The sequence below is a fragment of the Silurus aristotelis genome (assembly GCF_946808225.1).
Source record: "Silurus aristotelis genome assembly, chromosome: 11".
Taxonomy (NCBI): Eukaryota; Metazoa; Chordata; class Actinopteri; order Siluriformes; family Siluridae; genus Silurus; species Silurus aristotelis.
Window position 1 is genome coordinate 23,858,732 of NC_139584.1, and position 21,520 is coordinate 23,880,251.

A 21,520-nucleotide genomic window follows, 5' to 3' on the forward strand; every position below is an offset into this window, starting at 1 on the left:
TTGCTGCTTTAAGAGAGAAATTTCCCCACTGTGGGATAACTTAAGGTATATCTTATCTTATCTTATCTTATCTTATCTTATCTTATCTTATCTTATCTTATCTTATCTTATCTTATCTTAATTTCTCTTATCTTATCTTATCTTATCTTATCTTATCTTATCTTATCTTATCTTATCTTATCTTATCTTAATTTCTCTTATCTTTATCTTATCTTATCTTATCTTATCTTATCTTATCTTATCTTATCTTAATTTCTCTTATCTTAATTTCTCTTATCTTACAAATTACAAAATCTTATTTTAAATTTGAAATACTTATTTAAAATAAATGACTGCCTATAACTGGCTATGAATATATACATAAAGAGAGAGAGAGAGAGAGAGAGAGAGAGAGAGAGAGAGAGAGAGAGAGAGAGAGAGAGAGAGAGAGAGAGAGAGAGAGAGAGAGAGAGAGAGAGAGGGATCAATAGAAGAAAACTGGTAACAGGTTTAAAGATAATGATTAATGTGAAATTATGCAAGCAGATGAAAAGAAATAAAGCACTAGCACATTTATCACTTCTCCATCTTGTGAATAGCTTACCTTTTCTGCTCCCTGCCCGTCCAGGTGGTACATAAAAGACATTGGAAATAAGACATTTATAAATTATAGTAAACGTATTAAAGTAAGAGATACCACACAAGACTTTAACTTTAACTTCAACAAACCGACAGAGATTTTCCAGCCTCATAAGTGTAGTCTGTAGAATGCACGGCTACAGGAGTTTACTACTGTGGTTCTCTTGCGTGGGCCAAAATATATATTCAATAGTTTGAAGTAAAATGATGTAAATACATCCTGTAAAGTACTTTGTATTTTTTTATATAAAATAACATTTTATGTTGTTTTTGCAAATTTATAAAAATTAATTAAACAATTTACTTAAAAAAATGGATTTGCCGTAATCCAGGGCGCATCTTGTAGACGCTTTACGGTCAATTATTTTGACTCTGAACAAATTTCACTTTGAGGACAGGTGTGTTCGTATCGGCAAAAGTTCTTAAAGTAAAGTAAATGTGTATATATATATATATATATATATATATATATATATATATATATATATATATATATATATATATATATATATATATATATATATATATATATATTTTTTTTTTTTTTAATCAAATAATTACATTTTAATAATATTTGTTTTATACAAATATTAAATTGTGTGGTGTGAATCTCTGTCAGATCATTTTTTAGAATTCTACTGGTAATGTGTCTACTCATATAAACCCCCACCCCCCAAAAAAAAAACCAAAAAAAAAAAACAGCAGAGCATGGTCAAGAAATGATTCCTGACTACAAAGCTATTCTAATCTAGTCTAATTTAACTTAATTTTTACTTACAGAATTTGTGAATTCATATGAATTCGCTTCATACTTTGTTTTCATACTTCATTTAGGGTAGGACTCAATGTTTGTGTTTTTTTAAATATTCGCTTATCATAACATGTGTTTGCTTATACTCACTTCTCTTCATCCAATTTTTTCTTCATGATGTCTCTTCTCCAAGCAGGCATGGAAGCAAGCCGAGCCTCCTCCTCCTCAGCCTATCAGACAAAAAGACAAAAGCTGTGGTGGTCAGTGAGTGAAACATCACTTCAATCAACTACAATGCTAGTCATAGGTGCTTCTGGAAAACCAATATTACCTTTCCAGCATTAATATATGGTATGCTACAAGTGATAAATTAACATGATAAAGACTGAAACCAATCTGCAGAACATAAATTAAGTTATAAACATTTCTATTCTTTAAAAAAAAAAACTACTTTATTTTCTGCACAACTTTTAAATCTTGCCTTTTCTGTTTTTTAAGAACTGGTACTTTATCTGAATATAGCCTTTTATTTCTAACTTTTATATATATATATAATTTTAATTTATATATCTTACGTTACTTAATAAGATTTTCCTATGCACATTAAGTGCACTATAAATATAAATGACTTCATTACTACCTTTAACAAAATCACACATAGTATACCCTCAGGTTTCAAGATTTCCCAAAAAAAAATCATGAGGGAAAATTAGATAAGTAGGACCTGAAACCAAATTCCACTACAGTCTATAGTTCAAGTCTACAGTTCTGTCTTCACACGGAATGAAACATTATCTCCTCCAGCCTTACACATTGAAACAAGAGGCCAGGGCAGGAGGTGGCCATTTTGAGCTTCTCATCTACCCTTTAAAGAGTATCAGTTACTCTAAATCTGCTCCAGAGAAGCAATTTTACTGGAAGACTACAGCATGTAGGTAATCTAATATACAAATTAATATTTAAATACTCCCCTGGGAATTATAATTGAAGAAAAAAAAAACAAATCAATTATGAAATTTATTGCAAATTTAATGTAGGTGAAGATTCAGAGGTTGATTCATAGAATCATAATTTAATTTAAACTTTTTCCAAGTATGCCTCAGGATCCATTTGAACCCATAAAAATAATATCACTATAGATTTATTTTATAAACATTATTTACATGTAATATTATAATAGTATAAATTTGAAGCCATAAGACCTTCTATTCATGAACTTTCCACCCACATAACACATTAGGTGAGAGCTGACTTGAATTCTTGGTCCCTTAAATGTAATATGTTTGTATATAATGTTCACCACTATAACAAAATAAACCAATAAACGGTCCTTGGAAATATGAAAAAAGAAAAACAGTTTCTATGAGCACAAAGATGTAAAAAATTATAATAAAAATGAAAAAGAAATTGATAGTGGAAAATATTCAGACATCTTAATGACTTTTTTGCAAACTACTGTTAGCAATTGCAGCTTTGAGATGTAAAATGTAGTTTGGTTTAAAATCCTCTACAAATATCAGGATTATGTCTTATTACATCCCTTAACATGGGATTAAAGACACAAATATAATGGCGCTTGGCTATGCCATGCAGATCTTTCTTCAGTCATTTTTACTGTACGTTTAGGGTTGTTTCATTTTGCCTTCTTCCCATGGTCACTTTCTCGGACAATGAGAATTAAACACTTTTATCATGCCCTGGTACCATACATGTTTCTTTTGATGACGGTGATGTATTGCTGCATTATAATTTGCATAGGAGCTGCCCAAAATTGCCATATTTTCACCTCTGTATGGTGTTCTTGGAATCATATGCACAATCTATCTTTCTACAAACACAACATGATGAATTATTACCAAATAGTTTGATTTTTTTATTTCATCTAACACGAGTAAACTGTTCCAAAACATGCTGATTTGTCTAAATGCTTCTAGATGTGGATTGCTGTGTTTCATTTTATAGCTGAGGTGTTTTATATAGTGAATGGAAATGGAGATGACTGCTGTGCATTTTATTGCTAATATTTGACTTTGCAACTGTTGATATATATATATATATATATATATATATATATATATATATATATATATATATATATATATATATATATATATATACACATTTTTTTTTTTTTGCTATTGCTCCGTAGCATTTTCTGTTCAATTGTTATTTAATAATACTGTCCCTGGAACTTTAGAAAGCTTCAACACCTTCACCATGATCAGTATTAGATCTAACCAAAGGCAAGTTTTTAATAATGACATCAGGTTCAATTAGGTGAGAATGTTTTTGTAGCATTTATGTGTGTAAATTTAAACAGAATAAATGCACTGGAAATATATTAAAGAACAAATTCATAAGTGTCTAAATATGTATTTCCCCTCACTTTGTGTATGAACGATTTGCAAGAATGACATATATAAATTAAATTACAAAGGAAAGACACATTAGCAGGAAAAACACCTTGCATCATTTATTGATGTCAAAAACACTTCAAACTTCAATAAACTAATAAATCGAAGATAACATCCGAAACATCCAAACATCAAAATCCAAAATAACCAGCAACAAACACTTGAATGGTGTGATTACTGAAGCTTTAAAAGAGGTTTAAAAATCTTTTTTTATTATTTATTCAGAGTTTATCTGCAAAGCAAAACAAGATAATTTAAAGGCAACTACAAAAACTGCTGGTGATCTTCAAATGACAATAGCAATTTTGAGTTATTTGGTCATTAGTGGGGCCTTAAATTCTCCAAAATACAGAAAGTCTGAATAAAAAATCAAATAAATAATCATGCGTCAATTTATTCATCTACAGGCAATCATCTTTAATATCCTGGTCGGTATAACACTGAATCCACAGCTGATCCTAAAACATTAGGCATTAGTTGCGAACTCACCTTGATAAAGATACCAGCTCCTTACTACAAACCAAAAAGCATTTTAAAGTATAATCACAGTATAAACTTACTCTGTTTTTGTAGCACAGGGTAGACGTTTTGGTGCCATTATTTCATCAGTGGCTAAACCCATATAAAAATGAAAAAAAAAAAAAAAAATAGCCATAAGGCTGGTCAAGGATGAAAAATACATTCGTCTCAAGTATATGTTATGTTTATGGATAAAATAACTAGCAAAATAAGAAAGAGCTAATCTCAATACACTGTTATGAATGCAGCTTACACCAATCTACTATATATTAGGCCTATATTATGGCCAATGTTATAGTTATTTGTTTACAATATTTTGTGGCTTGGCCCGCATATCCAGCCTTTTCCTGTTTGGCCCATTTGCTAGTGAAGCTGATTTGATTTGCACTAGACCATAGATGGTACATCCTATGATTGTATTCTCTTGAAATACAACAGAAAGTTAATGTGTTTAAACATTGACCATGGCCTACCATCATCCAATAACTACAATCTAACCAAGAGTCACAAAACCATATTTCCTTACTTCCATATATCCAAATATTTCAGAAAGCCTTTGACTGAGGACCTTCTACTCTTGCTCCATATGGAAATCAGAATACATTCGAGCTTCAGATCAACAAAAAAAAGTCTAACCTTAAATACCAATAACCCAACATTATTTTTAGATGGATTCTGTATTTTTTTAACAGTAGCCTGCTTTCAATCAGTCATCAGTCAAAGACAGAATCTATGATTTCTTTTTCTCTAACCCAAACTCTTACGTCTGGACAGACCTTTATCTCCCAGTAACATGCTTCATCTGAAGGCTTCATGTATATTTCTTTTTTTCATCAAATATTTGCAACCATTGTTCAGATATCAAACAATTCTGCTTCCTTCTCCTTCCAAAAAGCAAAGCTTCGCTCGATGTATCGGATTATATCCTCGTTGCTAAACTCTTTAAGATCATATATAAGCTTTATTGAGTCCTCATTCAGCTCTTCATTATCTTTTGCTGGAATCTGCTTCTCAGCGTGTCCGTTTAAGGGTTCAGGCAGTGTTTTTTCAACTGTCACTTGTGTGGTTGTCTGGTTCTCTGGCTGTTTCGCATTTTGATCATTGTCCAGTATGGTATACTCAGTAATCTTCTCTGTAGAGTTTGCTTCACTTTTTGAAACATTGTCTGCTGTGTCCTGTACAGGCTCCTGCATGGAAACTTGCATGTTGTCAGATGCAGCTGTTTGTGTTACATTTTGCTCAGTCTTTTCAAGAGACTCTTGTTCCGTTGTTGTCTCGGGTCCCAGGCCTGAATCTAAGATCTGCTGAATTCTTTTTGGTGAGTCAATCAAAGTTTTCTCCAACAGCCCTCCCCCCTCTGTAGTGTCGCCAAAGTATTTCAGCTTGATGTCCTCAAAGCCATCTGACCAATCACAAATTCCCCTCTCAATGACTTCCATCACTTCACGGTGAAACTCACGAATCACTTCCCAAGGATGACTGCCAATTCGATCAAACATTTCATAGCAAAGCAAGTGTCTGAATTTCCGCTCACTACGTGACATATTCATCTCAAGCAGTTGGAAGTAGCCAAGCATGAAAAGATCAAGGGTCAGGTTATCATAATGGACTGGTGCTCCATTTATATGAGGGAGAAAATGCTCAGGCCAGTAGATCATTTGAGCACGACTAAGCCGACGGATCTGACGTGAGGGTACCTGGCTCATAATGGTCCTCCAGTGGCCAAGCAGGTTCCCTACTACCTGTCTCTGTTTCATGAAGTGCAGGAGCTGGTCATCTTCATTCCCATTCAATTCTAACTGGTTATTGTTATCCAAGGAGGGAAAGCCATCCATACCTACTCTTTGACTTCCTCTTCTCCCTGTGTACTTGGGTTTGTAAGACTCTGTCATAGCGTACTTTCTCCAGTGTTCCAGAAACAAGAACACAATTCTCTCCTTTCGCATCTCAATAGACTCCTGAACATAGCTCAGATCTGTCTGCACCTCAAGGCTGCGAGTGAGATGGTTTCCATTTAGTGTGGTGTCACTAGGAAAAGGGGGTGCAAAATTGTCCATGCCTGTCTGGGGGACACCATTAGGTCTACTGTATGTCAAAGGTACAAATGATGGAACTACTACGGGCTCATCTACTAATGGCAATTTTGGATCTTGCTCTGGTGGTAGACCATTAATGCCTTGAGTGTTCATATCACAAAGTGTGAAAAGTAGTTCATCTTCCAGGTTAGGCTCTGGGGAATAACTGCACTCACTCACCACTGGCAAGGATCTCTTCCGTTTGTATACACGGTTAATTTTTTCCTCTTCAAACTTGGACTGGCTCTGGATCATCTCATAATTGACCTTCAAATTTTTCACTGACACACCACACTGCTTGAGTTCCTTCTCAACCTCATCTCGAGTTGAGAAAGACTGTGATCGGCCAATGTTTCCTGAGGTACTGGATGTTGTCTGTGCCTTCCCACCTTTAAGATTTTCACATGTATGTCCTTGATTAATCATTTCCAAAATGTCAATTTCCTTACCACCTAATGTAGCAAGAAGGATGGCCATGCTTTTAAGCAGTGTAGAAATTTTGCTACACCAAGCAGGAAGGTCCTCTGCTTGCCCATGGACCTGTTTGGGGTTGACAGAAAAGTGGTCCTGGGTCAGGGCAGCAGACACAGGGAGAAGCTGATGTAATTCCTTCTCCAGTTGCTCTAACTCTTTTTCTACCTCTGTCACTTTGTGCATGACTTGTAGGTTCTCAATTTGTCTCTCAATGCGAATAAGATCATCCTCAGTCATTAGTTCTCCAAATGGACCCAGTATAGCATTGTGTGCATGAGAGTAATGCCAGTCTCGTGCCTCAATGTATCCACTGGTAGAAAACTAAAGTAGAGTCAGAGGAGGAGACAGAGAGGAACAAAAACACAAGGATAGGTTGTCCTTCAGTCTGTTGGTCCAAGGCTTCTCAGACATGCTTCTTCACACCAAACATTTCAAACCTTACATGGATTTAGTGGTGCAATGGTAGCTGCTTTACTATGGCTGAGATGAGCTGAAGCAGTGTGACCTATAGCAACTTGCAGTTGCTGAGGTTGCCGATCGCAATACTGCATGTTTATTTGGATAAACTTTTTCTTTTAGGCTAAAATACAGCTTTATTAAATTCCTATTGAACATGAATGCTTATCCAACCTATTTGGAATTTGTAGTCTGGATTATGAACCAAGCCTTTAAGCAGTCATTCCACATTATTAGTCCAATCTACTAGCAATTCAGTTGCTCTACAATCATGATGGTCAAATGACCTCGATTGAACATGTAAACGTTTATGGAATGACAGGTGCTTCTAGTATACTTGATTGACAACCACTGGCCTTGATAGATTTTGAAAACATAGACATGAATTTTGGAAAATAGGGGGAAAAGTAGACAGACATAACTGCATTCCAAGATTTAGACATAATATGCAGTGTGAGGGCACCTTGCATCACACCACTGAATCCTCATGTAAAAACTTAGAGCTGTCATGCCCCATCACCAATACCTACATCTTAGGTTTCACAAGAAAAAAGCAATATTGATTTAATTTCAAATTGTCTTGGGATGGTCACAGCAGCCCCAAAGTGAATACTGCATCACACCACAGTAGAAGTCATTGTCCAATCAAACAGCACAAAAACTCATGCAAAAGACAAAAAAAAAAAAATCATCAAAGTGCAGATGCGGATTCACACCACTCGACCATTTAGGGAAGAAATGGAAGTTGTGATGAATGCATTTGCAAATTTTGCCTCCTGTTTCAAAGCCTATTAAGCTTTAACTCTTTATAATCCTTGAACTATTGGCAGAAGTCTCCTATTTGGTCTTTGATCAAGATCACATATCAGCTGTTAATATTAAAGCTAGTCAGATGAGTCTTATATAAAATGCGCACCGATAAATTGCTTCTTCTATCAGACATGTGAGACATTAAGCCCTGCCTGACAACCCATCAGCAAATGACAGGTGTGTTTACTTTCATATTTACAAAGAGCTGGGATGTTGTGTCTGTCACATCCCAGACCAAGTCAACATCATACAGGTGAATGAATGCATTTGAAGCTTTTACAAGCAAATTGATGACCACAACATGCTCTTGTTTAAAAAAAAAAAACCTATGTGAACCCACAAAAGAGTTGTTCTTTCTCATCTAACACATGTAAATATTATCCAAATGCAGCAAATCTATATCAACTAAGGTTATGAGTTGGAATAGCTTTTTTGCAGTCTAGAGGTTCACACAAAAAAGATTAAAGAAACTAATCCCAGCATCTCTTGACACATTCTATTCCACTGCTGTGAAAAACAAGTCTTAAATGTTCAGCAAGTTACATCATGAGACATTTTACATATTTAAGCCTCAATCATACACAAGAAAGCTAAATATCATGGTTTAAAAGGAACTTGTATCAGAGATTATTTAATGTGAGATGATTTTAGATGAAGGTTTGACAGTAAATGCACTCTATCACACCACAACATGCAAAATCGCACATCCACACCCATTAGGCTCCTTAGTACAAGATCGGAGCCAAAAAATAACAGCTGTTGCATAAGCTGAGAAAGTGAGAATGTGAAGTACACAGGCTCATGTAAACTATGGCTTCTATAATTATAGATATTTATAAGCAAAGGAAAGACCATTTCTCAGCTTATCTTCCAAAAATATATATATTTTAAACGGTTTAGCCATTTTCTTACCTTTTTCTTGTTCACCTCTTCCTCCTGCATCTTCACTTGCAATTTCCTCACCATCACCTGCCTTTTCCACTCAGGAATGGCTCTGCCTTGTTCATCGTGGGTAGGCACCAGGGACTCTATATCCACACTGGACTTGCGCGCCTGAACAGTGCCACCGCTGCCATTGACCACAATCGGTAGCTGATCGCAGCTTTGTGATGTGCTCACATTGCCACGAGTCAAAGGATTTGTGGATGTAGATGGGGAGGTTGGAGCAGATTGGACTGGATTGGACTGAGGCTGTGACTGCGACTGAGATTGGGGCTCTGTTTGGGGTTCCGACTGGGGTTCAGATTGGGACTGAGGTGACGCTGGACTTTCTCCCTGAAAAGGTAAATTACAGTAGGATTAGAAATATAATTGAATTATATTCTAAAATTGTACACATTATCTTGAAGATCATTGCACAAAAATCTGGATTCTTAAATGACTTTTTTCCTTTACATTTATTGTATTTGACAGGCGCCCTTATCCAGAGTGAATTACATCTTATCTCATTTATAAAACTGAATAGCTATGGGGTTGAGAGCCTTGCTCAGAGGCCTAGGAGTGGCTGCTTGATGTGGCTGGGTTTTGAACTCTTGAACTTTGGATGCAAAGTCCAATGACTTAACCACTAAGCTACCACCTACCCCTCTCTCCCATTAAACACCAATAAGTATGGTACGGTACACCCATTATACATATACATTTAAAGACTGTTATGGAACCCTATTTGGACCAGGTTGAAAAGGAAAAAAAAGGGCATTGCAAAATTAATTCTAGGCCTATTGTTGATTCATTATTTAGTTAGTGGATCATTCTCAGCATAGCATTTTTGGATTCTAATATTTGACATATTCCCTTTTTCTTTCCCTATCATCTTCCACTCTCTTTATGCTTTCGTTCCTTTTACCATTTCCAGATTCCTTATATACCATGTTCCTCATGTTCTTGTTTATAAATCAATTAGTCATACTGATTCTATTGTTTCCCTTTGGGAAAAGGATTAAAGTTTCCCATTTAATCCTTTTGTGCCCCAATTGTGTTTGTGATCTATTGTCCTGTATCCATGAAGCCGTGTACACACACCACTGCTGTGTGAAAACTGTAATATATTATAAACCGTACTATATTCCAGCGGGCCCCCAAACTTTTTTGTGCCACGGACCGGTTCAATGTCAGACAATATTTTCACCTTTAAGGTGTGGCGGATAAATACAACACAATAAAATGATACGACCATAAAAACTGGTATTTTCTAAATATTATAATAAACGTGAATCTACTGTGTTGTTTTTGTTTATTTTGCTAGCTTGGGGGTTTCAATTTAGCGGTAATGTATTTTGTGTTAGCGGCCGGAGCAGCACATTTAAGAAGGTAGTGGATGTAGTTAAGACATGTGACTTAGGGAAGCATCTTGACATGCATCAAGAGTGAGTCATAGACAGATGTGGTGGAGAGAATCCAGTAATTTTCCAAAATAAAACATCGTTCAGAATCAGATAATAAATAAGACGGAAATAATGTAAGTTATGTATTTTTTTCTGTGCGGCCCGGTACCAATTGACCCGGGGGTTGGGGACCACTGCTATATTCTATATCTGACACATCCAGATAAAATATAAAGGCCTATGCCTTGTGTTTTACTGTGTTCCTCAAATAACACACCATATATGTGCAACAGAGATGACAAACTGACAAACCAGCCAGCCTATAGACACCTCAAGCTTATTTAACAAGCTGCATAAGAATGAATTTATTCATAAAGTGCTCATAGGAGCAAATATGCCAGAAAGTTCAGAAACATTTTCATATCCTTTTAGAACTTCTCGGTTTGAGTAAATATACATGTATGGAAATGATCTAATGTAAAACCTCAGTTGATGATGGGCTTTAAATCCCACAACTAATGAGGAGCTACTGCAGTTTGATTGATAGCATTGTTAAATTTAAATAGATTAGATTTTTTTCTTTAAATATATATAAAATCTAATGGCAATTGAAAAATTGGGTGTATTTGGTTGTATTGTATCACACTTCATTAATTTCTATATAGATAAAAAAAAAAAAATGACTATATGATATAAAATTTGATTTGGTGTTACCATAAGTAAAAATAACATCAACTTCTGCCTCTGAAAATTGTTTTGTCCTCTTCGCTCCTGCTCTCTACGAGTTGAGTTTTATGGGTGTCACTGAAAGCAAATGAGCTGCTGTGTGCACGTGCAGGTACGTGCATGTACAAGTTACTGGCGTTTCATTAACATACACTCTGGTACAAAGAAATGTTTCGCCAGCTGTTGAAATGTTGAAGAGGCTTTGATGGTTCATTATGGCATATGAAATTATTTACACTGACACATTTCTGAAACTAGTCACTGTGTATTTTCTATCCTGGACATATTGTAGTTAATGACAGAACAGCACTTACGTTATCCGCTGTAGAGCCGCTGCTGGAGTAAATGGTTGTGTAGCCTTTACTGTGAGGAGTGGGCTTCAAGCTTTTCCCGGCTTTAATTTCAGCCAGAAGCTCAGAGTTATCGCCAGTAGGAGACATCATGTTGAAGGATTTAGTGCCTACAGCAAACACAGGAAGTGTGAGTCAAAGGAAAATGTGTGTGAGAGAGGGAAAGAGAGAATGCATCATCTACAACTTATAAAGCTTAATAACATACAAAAATAAAAGTATGTAAATAATAAGCACTATTATTTATGACTTATCTATCACTTTCATAGTCTGATTGTAAAATTACTTAATGGAAAGAGGTCATTGTAACTAGTTTAAACATAAGTTTAAAAAAAAAGAGACTCCTAGATGGCAAAAAGTTTTTATTAAGGTTTTAAACATGTGACACGCCTGTGCAATTCAATTATACATTTTTAAACATTAAATAAAATCCTTGCTTTGGAAAAAGCCATTAAAGCAAATTGTTTAAAAGTAAACAACACTGTTATAATAAATCTATTTTCTCACAGAATCAAATTCTGCTTAATCTTGGTGCAAGATGCAGGATTAAGGCACAATCAGCTTACAAAAAGTTTTAATCACATAATTCATTTTGTTCCATTTTTAAAAACAAAAGACACTTGTCTGTAACTTTTACTCCATACCAAACTAAACAATGAACAACTATCTTCTAGTCATTTTGGGGTATTATATGAAAGATCAGCAGGTCATACACGTAAATGTAACCATATGACATATTACATTGTACATTCTTGAGTAAGGCTTTAGAGGTTATAAAGAAAATTTAAATTAGCATCAAACACAAGCAAATTACAGTGAATAAATCTACCTTAAAAACATACGCTGGAATCGGATACTTACTTTTTCTACCTCTACAATTTCATCCAAACAAGAAGCAAGCATTTACAGTCCTGATGTTATATAACTTCAAACAATACTCTACATCACCTGAGTTCGGTTTAGCTGTCCTTGGGAACAATGGCGTTCTTACATCACTAATGCTGCAAACCCTTGCTTCCATGTCTTTCAACAGGGAATGATTGAAAAAAAAAAAAAAAATAGCACGCTCAGGCTCGTCACAGCTCTAAATTCTAAAGAGATCAGCTCTAATCAGCTTGGACAGTAGCTCGCTGCCAAATTGGAAATGGATTTCAAGTCACTCACCCTGGACTCCCCTTTCTATATTCTCACACACTTTCCTGCGGTCTCTCATGCAATCGTTCTCTTTTTTTCTATCATCCTCTCATCGCCTATTCAGTGGCCTTTCACTTTTCTACCTTCCTTTCAAAATGCACTATGAGGAAAATTTGCGGAGGCCAGAAAGGAAACTAATATGAAATTTACACTTATATTCACAAGCAAACACCCATGCCAAATATACATATATATATATATATATATATATATATATATATATATATATATACATATGCATGCCAGTGACAATAAACAATACCATCAGCCTTAGTGTCCTGATTCATCTTCAGCTTCAAGCACCTATAAGTGCGATTTTGACTCGTTTTTTACTAAAACTAAAGGAAGTCCAGTATTCTTACTTTGCTCTCATGTGTGTGCTATAATAGAGACAGTACTGATACAGAGATACAAGAGCAAAGGGATGAAGGAAGGGGTCAGTCACCAAGCCTGTGTGCTCTGATATTAATCCACTGAATGTTTACAGACCATTGTACCCTTTTTTTTGTTTTACTGTGGTTTAGTTCACAACGTGCTTAAAATAACACACTTGAATAAATAACAACATGAAAATATAAAGGTTACAAGAATGTACTAATACTTATATGCACATATTTATATATATATAAATCTTTCTCAAACCTTGTTTGTACTTGAATGTTTTAATTCAGTTTAATTAGTTGCTTATTCTAGAATTATTATTATTATTTTTTCTTTCATTTTGCCCAGTTTTTGAATTCAGCACTTTAAAGCACTGACACTGTATTTGTAATTATATACAAATACTAATAAACACTATTTTTAATTGTATACGGATTATTTTATATGATTAGTTTCATGATTGCAGTGTTCAAAGACCAAAATTGCTTACATTTAATGTACATATCTAAATTCTCCGCATGTCATGTTATACGTGAAACGGCCTCCCCGTGCTTATTATTTTTGCCAGACAGTTAAACCAACATATCAACAAAAGCCTCTTAAAATGTCCATCTTAAATATTAAAATGATATCCTAAAAAACATAATATTTTTTAGAATACAATCCTCTGTATACCACAGCACGCTGGAACACTAAATTCTTATTTGTTGCTTATTTTTCTATGACAGCAGCTCTGACAGGGATTCCAGCTACAATATAAACATTCCCATTATAATACATGATAATTTTTTTATAGCAACAGTACTGCTGTATTTGTACTTGGCTTGTATTGTAGATGAGTCACACAAACACTTTAGAAATAAATAATATTCAATATGGTGAAGTTTTATGTAAGGTAGTTTAATAAAGCTGCAACTTTATAGCTGCTATGATGTATAACGGGAACTAATTTGAATGACGTGTCATTCTTTAACTCGTAAAAACTCAAACTGCTGTGGTATAAGAGGAATAAAACACTTTGAGCATGCTGTTATAGAAAAATAGTTATAGGTAATAACTGTAAATCAGGTTGCCTTACAACATCCCGAATTTAATTATTTTGCTATAACAGCACTGCTCCAATGTGTTTTGTTCCTTGCACTCAAACAGAGTTATTGGCTATAAGAGAATGCAACCATGATGCTGGAACATATCCAAATAAGTTTACAGGTGAACAGGAAGCAGGAAGGATATATATATAATAAATACACCCACAAACACACACACAGGACAGAGTTCTGTGGTGAGGGTTAAATGAATACTTACTCTTCCTCTGCCGGAGTGATTCTGGGGCAGGAGTGACAGAGGAGGCAGAGGAGAGATTCTCTCCTTTAGAGTGACCACATAGAAGGAAAGAAGATTTTGGCCAAAAAAGACACCGGTAGAAAAAAAACAAGTTAAAGTCCAAGCGAAAGAAAATGACAGAACAAGTGACAGAAAGACAGTGGCAGCAGGGAAGTGATAAATGAAGTGATAAGTCAGAATGGAGGTAAAATGAATAGAAAAGGAATAAGAGAAGAGTGAAAAACACAAAAAGGACAAAAATAAAATTAGTAAATAAAATAAAAAATGTGTGAACTGCTTTTTTTGGCAAATGCATCACACGTGGTGACATGGGGTTCAGGGTGGAGTCTAATGGTAAATTCAGAACGTACTAGTGAAAGCGACATCACAATTACTAAGCAAATCTTACACTTAAACCTTTATCTCAAACAGAAAAAATCTATTTGAGTGCATATGTACACTGAGAGTGTATTACACAATTGCATACACTGCATATATAAGTCCTTAGATTCATGTGTAACCAGTGAATCTATTTGTCAGAGGGCTCTTTTGTCCACAGCCGCCCCTGAGGCATTAGGCCTCTTTTGTTAGCCTGTGTATACATCCTGTTCAGGTCCTCATTCAAATTTGTTTAAGGCATAGATGTTTGGACAGAACAAATGGATTGACTAACACAAATGCGCTACCAGCTATACAATGCAGGGTATTTTGTTGACATAATCCTAAAATAAATGCTCCGATGCTGATGTCCCTTGGAAGACGAGCAATTACACAAATGGGATAACACTAAACCTGATTTGGAGGTAACGATAGACCCCGCGCATTAATTCGTAAACGGATACTTGGGAAGCTCGGCCAGGCTGCTCTCATGGCAACAGGGCAAATCTTTAAAATATTTACAACTGTCTCCTGACTGTTTTTTTTTTCTTAACATCAAATATGTTGCAGACAGTAACCTAAAGGGGTCACTGCTCGATCTTTTTACAGAACACAAACCGAAAGAAGAACACAGTGCTATTGCTGCATTTGTTTTCTGAACTAGCAAAAATGGTACAAATGAATTAAAATAAGTCTTAAAGATTGAATGTGACATAAATATGAACCTGATCTGTGAATAATCACATAATTCCCAAAAATATTTTGGATGATTTTTAGATAATGTTTTAGATAATGTATTAATTAATTGACATTAAGTAATTTTTTTAAACAAACTCATAGGTAAAAAAAAAAAAAACATTTAATATGGAAATATGCAGAAAAGTATATTTTCTGCACCCTGAAAACAATATATTATTTTATATTAAATTATATTATATTATATCATATTATATTAAGTGAAGTTGACATATAATAACTTGAGTCTGAATCTAGGCTTCTATTACTTATATTTAAAATGGTGCTTTAATTGAACATACTGCATTGTTACATCATTAAACCTTTCAAATCCCAGAGCTCATCACCAGGTAAAGACTTAACACCCTTTACTCTCCCTTCTACATACTGTTTCCTATCAGTTTCGCTTTGTTTCATGAATAATTCATAATGGTTATTGAATAATGTGGTTTAAAATGCATGAGTAGCTCTGAATTTAAAGGACTAATACCATTCTTAGAACTTCCCCCAACACTTCTATAATACTAATACAACTGCTTTTACAGACAAATGCACAATTTGCAGAGGTTTTACAAATTTCTGGATGATCTTATCTGGTTTGTATTATTATAACTTTATAACAATCTTTAATAAGCTATATATGTAATAAATGAACACAATGCTTAATTCCGGAACAAATGATTATATATATATATATATATATATATATATATATATATATATATATATATATATATATATATATATATATCTATATATATATATATATATATATTTATATATATATATATATATATATATATATATATATATATATATATATATATATATATATATATATATACCTCGATGCTCGCGGTGGTTACGTTTTATGACCCTCACGAGAAACAAAAAATCGCGAGGTTTTGACTCTCCTTTTGATGGTTCCTTTTTCAAGGGGAATTGTACATGTACTGTACTGTAAACTCAACATAAATTATAAATTACTGGTCATAAATGTTTTATTTATTGCTTTAAATGAATAATACAATAATAAAATAGTTTTTGTTACATTTAAAAAAAAAATATTTGTACAAACTCTGTTTTGAAATGTTCCTCCAAACTTTCGAGCCACTCGCATCTTCTCGCGAACTATCAGATTTTTTGCAAGTTACTTTTAGTCCAAAATGAAAAGTACAGTTCCAAATGAAAAGTACGAACTATCGAGTTCGCGAGTGTCAAGGTCGCGAGTATTGAGGTTCCACTACATATATTTAAAAATAGTAAATTACCTTAATAAAAATGTACAATGAGAAGTTTTTTTTATTATTTTCAATTAACACGTCAAGAAGTGTTGCCATATATTAGGAAATATCGGCTCGTTCAATTTATTAAAAACAACAACAGAAGTTAGCAGAGCGATCATACATCAGGGTCACATCATATATTGAACTGAAGTGTTTGTGTTTGCCATGTTTAAACAATGAATATCATTTTCCTCACAGGATTACTCCGATTGGCAAAAAGGAAGAGAGCAAAAGAAAGAGAAAGTAAGAGAGAGAGAGAGAGAGAGAGAGAGAGAGAGAGAGAGAGAGAGAGAGAGAGAGAGAGAGAGAGAGAGAGAGAGAGAGAGAGTATTTACTAAATATTAATGCTGTAACTGACATGAAACTAATATTTACAGAAATATGGAATACTGAAATACAGAAATCTCATTCCTTTTGCGGTCAGATTCATGAATATCTGAAGCCTATCCTGCAAACACTCAGACACCAGACAAGAATACAGCATAAATTGGATGTTATTCCATTGCAACACAAGCACATGTTCACCCACACATTTACACCTAAGGATTGTCCAGCAAAGACCAGAGACAAATGTCCTTTATTGTGCAGGTCTACTGGTTTTTTTTTTTTTTTTTTTTATTTTATCACTGTGTTGATAAACCACTGTAGTCCAAAATGCTAAGTTTCCAGTTTAAACTAATGGCAAGTAGCATCACTTTCACCCCATGCTGACGAGTCAGCTGTCAGGTTACGAATCGAGCAGACCACATGATCAGCCCTACATGCACAACAGGAAGGCACATGTAGCTAAAGAAAGAATGAAGAAGACTGAAGGACTATTTAAATAAGGATGGCGTGAAAAAGAGCAGGCGGGAAACAAAGGACAAAGGCTAATGAGTCAGAAAGTACTTACTGCTGCAGGAGGACATGCGGCGCTGGTTGGAGGCCGCTGGAGGAGCACTGGTGCTCTGTGGAGGTGATGGGACCTCAGGCAGAGGAGGTGCTGGAGGTGGAGTCTGTGAGGGAGGCAGAGGAGGTGCAGGAGGAGGTGCAGGAGGCTCCTCTGTCTCTCCCATCCCGTTCTCCACAACGGGGGAGGCGTCAGCCGGCTCTTCCACCAGAGCTGAACCCTGTACGGAGAAAGAAAACACCATAATTTTACTGTCAAATCATGGCAAACTAAACCAAGAGCCAAGAGTCATCAGTAGTTTCTCCCACATTGTAGCTCTAACACTCCTTATGGAGAATGGAAGTTATCAGAGGTAGAAGGAAACTCTCATTTCAGTACTCGGGGACATGGTTTACTGTAATTGTAGTATTTTACCTTCCCCGATCAACAGAACATGACAGACAGTAAAACTTTTTGAATTACATACGTGTCAATAGACAAATAGAGACGTGATTTTAATGTCAAATACTAGTTTTTCAGAAGAGGTCTTATTCACTTAAGTCAATTTTATGATCATTACTTTTATGTTTGCTTTTACTCAAGTAACATTACTTTAATCACGTTTTTTTTTGTATTCTTTCCATTGATGGATGTTCGTGAGGACTGTGTGAATCATATAAATTAGGTGTTGAGGAACAATCCTGGTTTTCACTCATAAAGTTTGCTAGATTGAACAAATGCACTCCGCTAAAAAGATTTATCCATGTATATTGTAAAATGAAATATGAATATTATTATTATCATCTATTATTATAATAATTATAACCCAATATTAGTAATTAATTGTAATATCATATATATATATATATGTATGTATGTATTTATGTATTTATTATTCATACATTAAATTGCTTAGTCAAAAGTTAGTAATTAACTGCATAAGTGACAACTGTATTAGTTACATATAATAACCATAATCATACTAATTACATCTCATTCATCTCAGTTTTTTTTAAATCATCTCCATGCTCACATATTCGTGCTGTCTCATTAGGGTTCAAAAGCTAAGTGAAGACGATCAGCTACTCGGAGGAATGAGCAGACATCTGTTTTGACTTAAGCCCTACAATCCTCCACACTCCTGCCCTCAGGGGACTATTATTTACCCTGTCAGCACCCCCAGCTGTCACGGTACTAATAACTTCCCCTCCCTGCTCCTTCCTCCTCCTCCTCTGTGGCACGTGCCCACACAGCCCCCCGCATGTGGCATGTGCCAGACGCGTGCATGTTATTCCCCTCCCCTGCAATGACTGAACCCACGCTTCTCCCACCATATGGCTCACTTCATGTCACGATGAATGAAGCAGATAATGGGCTAATGGGTCTTTACTCAGGGGACATGTCAAGTACCATCTGGTTCCACTGGAGAGGGTGGATTCCTACTGGGAATGTAATTAGCTCAACGGAGATTACAGCCAATTGTGAGTTGTGTGTGCACTGGTTATGAGTGAATAACATTAATACAGAAACTGCAACGATATTTTCTTACCCACTTTCTTTAAATTTCTGCCCATTATCTAGCTTTGCTCTATTACACATATTACACAGCAAACACATACTCATATCTGCTATAAAAGCCCATAGAAGCCGGAATGAACTGGATTCTTATCAATGTCTTATCTGTGAATAAAAAGGAGATTTTTGTGCTGGCTACACTGTCCAACAAATACAGTTTCTTATTTACAGTTAAATAAACCACCTGTCATGAAATTTCTCCAAGGATAATAAATAAAGAGAAGAAAAACATGCTTTATACTGTACATGTCACATGAATTTTACAGCAGAGTAAAATTCTTGGCACGTCCCAGGAAAGTTAGAAAGCTGTGGTGAGACATAATACATCACATCTGGAGCACAGAGGGTTAAGGGCCTTGCTCAAGGGCCCCATGAGTGGCAGCTTGGCTTGAACTCCCAATGGTCTGATCAGTAAACGTGAGATTTATCCTCTGAGCTAACACCTCCAGACATGTCATTGCATTGCTGCATTTTAAAACTTAACTGATCATTTGAAAACTTTAGTGATCTGAGACATGAAGCCAGCCAGCAAGCTGCTCCTCATCCAAAAACCTTTGATCTGCCTTCTTTTGCATACACACCAACCAGAGAAACCAGAGAAGACTCTTAATTACAGATGGCTGTGGCATCGTGAAGATTTAAACTCACAATATTAAAATGCCAAACACTTTGTTGTTGCACTACACAAGAACTGTGTGGTGTTCTCTTCGATTGGAACCTTCGATTGTTTTTCTGTTAAAATTAATTATAAAATTGATTATAATATCAAGCATTAAGGACTGAAGCAAGACAAGGTTTTTAATTAAACTAAAAATGTACAAATAACTGACATGAGAGAGAATTTTATTGCATTTTGTAGTTCCTACTCTATTTAATAAATAAGGACACTCGCTTTAAATATTTTTTAATCTAGTGAAGAATCCAGTTATTAGCATTTGAACTTGTCAAACCTGAATCTGTATTTTTCTTAACTCATTTGCAGAAAACAATTATTTGTTTTATATCCATTTCAGTTTGTTTTCATACTAAACATGCACAATGGCCAGAGGACACGTATTTTGTTTTGGAAATGGGGCGTAACTCTGTGTTGATGATCTATATTTTAAAAAAAGGCCCTAAATCAGTCAGAATTATGTAACACGATGAAAGAGCTGCGCAAACAGCTCACAGTGTTTATCGAGCAATGCAAGTGATATGTGGATTAAAAGCCAGGTTCTGCCAATGTTGTGCCACACCTTGCACGGATTTGTAAAATAACTGCTAGTTAGATAAAAACACACGGGAACACAAATGCTGCTATTGCTTTCCTGTGCTTTTTTTGACATGTAAAAACAACTTGCACCAAAACAGCACCCAAAACAATATCTAGGAATTGGAAGATTTCTTGACGTACCTCCTCGTTGGGTGCCATCTCTGTCTCGAGTTGCCCGTCCGTGATGTCGTTGCCCAGGGACTTGTAATAGTCTCCAGTGCTGGGCTGCTTACTGAAGCTTCGTGACTTCCTGTTGGAGTCCACCCGCCGCAGTCTGTCTGAGTTTTCCCCTCCTGACAACTAGTTCCAAAAACAAAATAAAAAATAGAGACCACTAAGTGATAATCAGTGATGGACCGGAGCTCTACAATATGAAACCGTACACTATTCATCCATTTTGTTATCTGATCGAATGAGTAAAGCTTCTACGTATATCTCAGATCAGATTGAAAAGATTGTAGTTTTTCTCATTCTCTTGTGTACATTACTAATATTTAGGCACAAAGTGTTAAGTCAGGGTATTGTAACATTAAAATCACATCACAATTCCAAGCATATTTTAAATGCATTTCTACAACTAATCACATTTTCCAATAAAAAGTCTATTATCGTTTTATCAAGCAATTACCGCCTTCTTCATTGTGTAGCACAGCATCATGAGTTACTGTTTTTATTTATGTGTCCTCACATCCAGTATTCTTATATAAAAAAGACAAGTAAAACTGGCATAATGGATTTGCATTTGTCTCTTTTCTTTCATATGAAATAAAACAAAATTTATCAACATTGACATGGTTATTTGAATTTACACAAATTTCTCCTCCAATCAGGTTGGGGTGGAGGAAATATGGTTGGACCTGTGTCATTTCTCTGCATTCCCTTTGAATTATAATTATTCCATTCTGACCTTTTTCCTACTGTATAAAAAGATAAAAAGTGTTTCTCTTGGTAAGGTCAGTGTGCTTTCACAAATATACAGGAACACCTGTACAACATTTTTATCCATCCACC

At 35.2% G+C, this 21,520-nt stretch overlaps 1 protein-coding gene across 3 annotated transcripts in view; it reads right to left on the minus strand.

Moving 5' to 3' along the window:
• Nucleotides 1-21,520, minus strand: part of espn (espin) — a 45,855-nt gene that overhangs the window by 1,627 nt on the left and 22,708 nt on the right. The window contains exons 8-13 of one of the 3 annotated variants that reach the window (XM_083554656.1): nucleotides 20,651-20,809; nucleotides 17,707-17,923; nucleotides 11,482-11,627; nucleotides 9,030-9,392; nucleotides 1,520-1,599; nucleotides 584-595 (exon numbers count right to left, since the gene is read on the minus strand). In XM_083554656.1, coding sequence (XP_083410782.1) covers nucleotides 584-595; nucleotides 1,520-1,599; nucleotides 9,030-9,392; nucleotides 11,482-11,627; nucleotides 17,707-17,923; nucleotides 20,651-20,809 — 977 coding nt within the window. Of the gene's footprint in view, nucleotides 1-583; nucleotides 604-1,518; nucleotides 1,600-4,144; nucleotides 7,173-9,029; nucleotides 9,393-11,481; nucleotides 11,628-17,706; nucleotides 17,924-20,650; nucleotides 20,810-21,520 lie in introns of those variants that run through there. The other 2 variants (XM_083554655.1, XM_083554654.1) reach the window with 2 other exon arrangements.